The 6736-nt window shown below is 34.5% G+C and overlaps 1 protein-coding gene across 1 annotated transcript; it reads left to right on the forward strand.

Moving 5' to 3' along the window:
- The first annotated feature begins 2599 nt into the window (after nucleotides 1–2599).
- Nucleotides 2600–6610, forward strand: LOC120336432 (protein stum homolog). The gene is made up of 4 exons (XM_039404112.2): nucleotides 2600–2847; nucleotides 3172–3388; nucleotides 5165–5347; nucleotides 5870–6610. Exons 1-4 carry the CDS (start codon nucleotides 2722–2724, stop codon nucleotides 5953–5955), a joined length of 612 nt encoding a protein of 203 aa, XP_039260046.2. The 5' UTR covers nucleotides 2600–2721; the 3' UTR covers nucleotides 5956–6610.
- The last annotated feature ends 126 nt before the right edge of the window (nucleotides 6611–6736 follow it).

A 6736-nucleotide genomic window follows, 5' to 3' on the forward strand; every position in this document is an offset into this window, starting at 1 on the left:
ACATATTTTTCTGTCCCATTCCCATCCCATAGCCAGTATGCCTGTCCCATCCCACCCCATGGGATTCCCATTGGAATAAAATTCAATAAAAATTGTCGAATTTAGGTTTAGAGTCTACTAAATAGGACTACATGTACGAAGAGACATGCAACACAACAAAATCAACGGACTTTGTTAACTTTATATTCATAACTATTATGCATAACTATTATGTCCATCAGCCCCTTCACGAAGTATATTGTTATTACTGAATATATTTTGCTCTTTATAACTAACAAGAGAGCTATGCTCAAATATAGGACATCCATAACGAAATGTTTTACCATCATTTCCCTGAAATTCATACGGTTTTCGTGTCCCATGGGAAATACAAATGTGTGCTATCCCATCCCATGGGACGTTTCCCATTGACAAGCCTGGTTTTATTATACACATTTGTCATGGATCTGTGATGGGATTGAAAAGTTTGAGAATAGATACTATAACAAAAATCCAGAGCGGGGGCTCGTTGATGATCAACACATTCCAGGAACGAGTTCGCACGAATCGCTGAATGCCACCCCTGATATATGGATGCCAGAGGGTTTTTGGGGAAGGTCAAGGTTCGTACCAACAGGGAAGGTCAAGGTTCGAACCAACAGGACATTCGATCACGTGCATAACTACGAAACGCCGATTTCGGTAATGATTTATCAGTTATTTTGATCACAAATATTTTACTTATCATGGAGTGTAAAATACTACCAGAAATTTTTTAGTAACAAGAACAAAAACAACCGAAGTCTTTTATGCAATCCCATTAACCCTAAATTTTGGAACAATATTGAAAAAGGGCAAACGGGATTTTATTAGCTGGAAAGAAATATCGTGAATAATACAAGTCGACCGTATACACTAATACTTCATGATGCCAGATTGTAGCTATACGGAATTGTTACTAAGACGATTACGGGCATTCTAGAAAGTTAAAAAATCGAAATCAAGTTATTTGTTGAACCCGGAACTTTTGAGTATAATACTATATTAATATATACTAATATTACAAATTCAATTTGTTGATATGGTATCAGCTAGAAGTATGATATAGGTGTGGGGCAGTGGTTCTCAACCTTTTACTGACCGCATAGTCGCGTACCACTTTACTGTTTTTCACTCTGGTCGCGTACCACCGAAAAGGCCCTTTTTGTGGGGGGGGGGGACAATGGCACAAAACACGCGCTGTGGCAGTATTTTACAATGTGGAACTACATCCTTAGTGACCTAATTCGCAAGACGGACAAAAACATGCCATTTCGATTCGTTCGTAGACAATAGCAAGCGAGGGCGATCTCTAAAGACTGGACTGGTCCAGAGGACGTTTCTCCGACCCTTGACCCCAGAAAATGTGTTCGCGCTTATAAGCTGGTTTACGTGTTTGAAAAGCTCATTTTTATTAAATAAAATTAATCAACCATGTGCGCTTACATGCACTGATAGCTTAGTTTAGAGTTTTAGACTGGTCTATCGCAGCATTTGCGAGACTCATTTTTAATTACACCAACTAAATTAATGCTCCTTTGAAGACATAATGACAATTAAGATATTTAATTCACAACTATTTTTTTGAAACACAACTGAAAACTGACAAATAACACTCAACACTACAAAAACGAGGCAATGTTTACTGATTGCTGCTGGTTAAGGAAATAAACAGGGAAATTGATGCCCGTGGAAACATTCATAAATGACGTTCAGCGAATACATACAGTATGGATACAGATAAAGCGTTGTCGGCATATCTTGGCCAACTCGAAAGTAAATTGTTGCAATGATAGGGCTGCTCGCGTACCACTTGATCAATCTAAACTCCCCAGGGGTTAATAAGCACACAAGGAGTGTAAATCCAAATGTGCGTATATATATTGCAAGGTTGTACAATCAAATCGAAAACAGATATCTTGAAATATATATACACCTAAACCTTAATACAGTTGAAACCCAAATCAGTAATGCTCCGAAGAAACATCAAAATACTTTATTCTGAACACGTCATTGATCGCTCGGTACAGAAAAAGCACTGCATAACGAGCAAAGACTTGATACGATAAATCACCATCAGGAAAATTGCCAAAATGACTTATTTTCATTGAATTCAACATGATATCAATACAAGGGGGTTAAATAACATTGAAATCCATAGTTCCATTCCACATTCGCTACAACGAAGACCTCTAATGTATATTCGTATGATGATCCAAGGCATCACGTGAGAAATTAAAAATTAACTTATATTAGAGGATACATTAAATATTCGTTCGAACAAGTAAAAAAATTACAAAGTTAACTGATATTTTTGCGTGACCTTTTTGATTCCTTATGCCTTATGATCACAATATTATTATATATTGATAGAAACAGCCGTGTCATTAATCATTATACTGTCAAACATTCAATACGGAACAACATAACAATCTATTGTCGGAAATTATATGCGGATCGCCTGTAATTTTTCACGAAGTAGATGCTTTCGGGACTATTTTAAGTAGGCAAATAAATGACACTATTTGCTTATCATCATAAGCTCCTAGAAATTATTAACCAATGAGTGAAATACTGGGTAGACCCAAGTTAGCTTAATATCATACCAAACGTTGATTTCCGTATTGTTACAGTATTTTCGGCAATTTATATATATAGAGATTCTTTCTGTCAGTGTTGTTATTTATTCCAGAATAAAAAACAATGCCAAGTTCAGATTCTGATTCCGATCATGAACACAGGAACGAGAAGACTGGAGTAGTACCCTCAGTTCCGCCTCCACCGTATGCTCCAGGAACAAGTGCTTATCCGCCACCTGGTTTCCAGCATGTGAGTAAAGATTCAAATTCTAGATTCGTGCGAAAACTCAGGTTATTGATAGCCGTGGCAGATAAGGTCATGAATAGGATATGAATGAAACTTAATTTTCAAGTTATGATGAGAAGAAAAAAATTGCACTCTTAAATTCATAATTCAAAACACGATGAACACAAACAATTGTTTACAGATTAACTTGTATATGAGATATAAACAGAAATTTAAGGACGACCCATTTCTCTTCTTTTTTGTTGGATAATAGTTTTTTGATATTTAAGTATTGACTATTGAGTACGTGCCTTGGAAGTTGGAATAATCTTGGTAAATGTATTACAGCCTCACGTACCACCCCCGACACAGTCAGTTTATCCGCCTGGTATCGTGCATCAGACTGGTTACTACACGACAAACAATGCCGGACAGCAAGTTTATGTTTCCCAAGTTACCAAAGTGAACAGATCCACTTACGATGACCTCAGAGGAGCAATCCCGATCATGCCAATGCCTCTGGCCATAACTTGCTGCGTGTTGAACTTCTTTTTACCAGGGATAGGTGGGTTTAGATCTTTTATACTATAGACATAGGTGAATACTTTACGCAGACCTTGTATATGTATATAAATGTACATCGTTTTTATGACATGATCTAATCCAAAATCCAAGGAACATATCGTCACGCTAATAACCGAATTGCGTAAGTCATTTTTAGCAGTTTCGAGAAAAACGTAAAAAACTTCCTAATGATATTGTTATGCCATTGAGAGTCAATAATTTGCCATGGTTCAATTTTTTGATCGTAGCCGGATTTAAGTTAATTTGTATGACGCAGTTAAGTGACGTCATAATGTCGCACTGTGACTTGGGCAGAAATGTGGGTATGACTTGGGAACATACGCAATTTTGCAACTTTACTATATACACCAGTCCTGAAAACTAAACATTCCAGAAACGAATGTAATTCTCAGTATCTACAATGTCTAATCCCCAAAGTAGCTAATCAGTTTTGATTACAATATTTTTTATGTTTAAAAATATATATTTCATCAATTTAACACGTTCTGTATACTCACCGAAATAAGACTAAGATTAAATATAAAGAATAAAACAGCAATGCACCCAATATAAAAGGCAACCAAGGTGAATTGGACTCGGACAGTGAATATCACAAGTGCTCGTCTTCCTATACTGTAGTATAAATTCAAACTAATACGCGCTAAGCTAGAATCCGAGATGCAAAAACTCGAAAATACTTCGCCGAGGTTATCTTGCATTTGTGACGTCACAATAGTCCTGCAGTAACAATGATAATTCATTATGACGAAACAATTGCACAAATGTATATGTCATACTGAATCTCCATTTTCATGGGTTTCGGAATCCTTAAAATAAAATCTGAGTTAACAGACAGGTGCGCAGCATTACATAAATACCTATTTTATAAAAAAAACTCAAAATCGCCAAAAATGACTTACGCAATTCGGTTATTAGCGTGACGATATGCAATCCAAACCTGTTAATTAATTTAGGCAATTGCATCATCCCTAACTTCGAGCATTACATAGCAAAATATAGAACATATATTGGACATTGGGCTTTTTTAACAAGCTTGGCAATAGTTATAGTCACATATTTGTCATTAGGTATTATTACAGTTATTTCTTATAACAAAACTCATATATAACTCTATTAACTATATGTAACTTTCGTTAAACATGTAAACACTGCATAACATTTGATTTCAATGATGTTACTATAACACCCATCATAATACAAAATAATTTCACACAATTCGAATTTCATGTTTTAATAGCATTAATGTCATGTTTTAATACTAATTTTTTGTTATTTGCTGGCAACGGCAGATCAGTTTATTGCACTAATGTTGACTTTTTGACAATTGGCATTTAAAATTTCTCTATTTTGATTATTCGTGGTCAACAAATAACAATTAAATTTTTGACCAAACAGTAATCAGTGTTATATCATTAATATATTTTATCGAGGGAATTAATATATTTTATCCACAGTGCGATTTCAACGATTAGTAATTTAACTCCATCGTTATTAGCAAATTTACATTTATTATTATATGTTATTTCATATCCCCCAAAACTTATTTTTCTTGGTAAAATTATGCTTTTATTGGTTCACCTTATTTTTTATAATATAATTCATTGTGTTGATGGGGATCGCAATATACACAAAAGAAATATATTTACAAATTATGGCTCGTAACACCATTTCAGATAGTTTAGTGACTTTGTGCGTATGCCTGGTTTACTTGTTTGTTTGCTTGAAGAAAACATTTACTATTTGTAATTTTATTTAGGAACCATTACAGCATCCTTTTGTGTTTTCTGCTGTGCAAATATTGGACAGTCGGCCGGAGGTAAGATGGGTTGTTTCTGCCTCAACTTCTGGATTGGTTGGCTTCAGCTCTTCACTGTTTGGTTATTCCTTTTTGGCTGGATTTGGAGCATTATGTGGGGATGGGCGTTTGTCGCAGCTTCAGGTTAGAATGTTAGAAATAATAGAGTCAAATGACTATTGATCACGTCTCTGTCAGCAAAGTTCCAGTCAATAAAAAAAAATGGTGTGCCAAATGTTATAAGAAAATCTTCAGTGAATTATAAAAACAAGAAAAATCTGGAACAAAATGTCGGATTTTTGCGAGACTAGAAATAATAAAAGTAATAGCCTTATAGCCGTTTTTATCTTTTAGTACTAAAAATTTGAAATCGATTAGTTACTGAGAATATTACTTCAAAATCCAAACAAGACAACAAATATTCTGCAAAGATTCCATGGTTTTACTTGAGTCAAAGATTTAATTTTAGAAAACGTGCTTATTTATTTGTTTATTTGCGCCATATTACTAGTCTAGTCTATTTTGTCTAGCATCTACTAATATAATTCTCTCATTGTCTAGTAAAATGTAATCTCTCAATTAGACCATTTTTTTTTCAAATATTGAAACTCCGCTATAGCCTACTCTCGTAATCGCTTTGCTTCTATCCGCCTTTTTTTGTTTCAGCCGAATATTACAGCAGTCGAACTCAGGCCGGTGTTACTACGACTGTTATTACAGAGACACCAGTGACTTACGCACATCGACCATAGCGATCACCAGCTACATCATAAAGAAGCATATTTTTCCATTTGTGACTAATTTTTGATCAGAACGTATACTGTGGAATGTGCTTTGACGACATTTCATTGACTTATTTCTACTTTTGTGTAATTGTCATTATCAAGCGGGAAGGTTAATTCATGGTTTTGTTTTGCTTGGATATTTTCTATACAGACCATGCCATATCTGATGAGGCCTCACAAATCAACCCGCAATCCGCTTTATTGAAATTGTGTCGTTTACATATCGGTTAGGCCTATTCAATCGCTCGGGATATGGTTTTCTAACGACAACAACAACTTTTTATTTAATAATACATATTTATATTGGAAATATATCTGTATGGGTATACCACTGTACTGAGATAAGAGAATGCAATGACTGCTACTAGCACATTCGTTTTTAGATACAAATTATTTGTCTACAAGTGCAACAATGCTGTGTTTTCATTGTAGAATACATACATAAAATTTGAAATATACATATGGTATTATTTTACCCGTAGAGAAATATCAATTGTTTTTTATAGTTATAAAGTTAATTTTGCAGCATAGATTTTGATAGGAAACTAATTTATCCGTTTATTTTCGAAGCTGATGCATATAAGCTATCTTTTTCTTGTAAATAAATCATTCATAATTCATACCAATAGCAAAGTTTTGGTAATCAGAAGCATTATTGTTTCGTTTGAGTTGGGATTAAAAGCAGCATATAGTTAACTTGGAATTATAGGTATCATTTTGTAAGGTATTTTGTATATTTCTTGGCATC

This window comes from Styela clava, chromosome 2 (genome assembly GCF_964204865.1).
Source record: "Styela clava chromosome 2, kaStyClav1.hap1.2, whole genome shotgun sequence".
In the NCBI taxonomy this organism is placed as follows: Eukaryota; Metazoa; Chordata; class Ascidiacea; order Stolidobranchia; family Styelidae; genus Styela; species Styela clava.

Excerpts from the sequence above, each read along its gene's own strand:
- LOC120336432 (XM_039404112.2), top strand. The coding sequence starts at position 2,722 with ATGCCAAGTTCAGATTCTGATTCCGATCATGAACACAGGAACGAGAAG. Across the intron at positions 3,389-5,164 it reads CTTCTTTTTACCAGGGATAG|GAACCATTACAGCATCCTTT; the intron begins GTGGGTTTAGAT and ends AATTTTATTTAG. Across the intron at positions 5,348-5,869 it reads GGCGTTTGTCGCAGCTTCAG|CCGAATATTACAGCAGTCGA; the intron begins GTTAGAATGTTA and ends TTTTTGTTTCAG.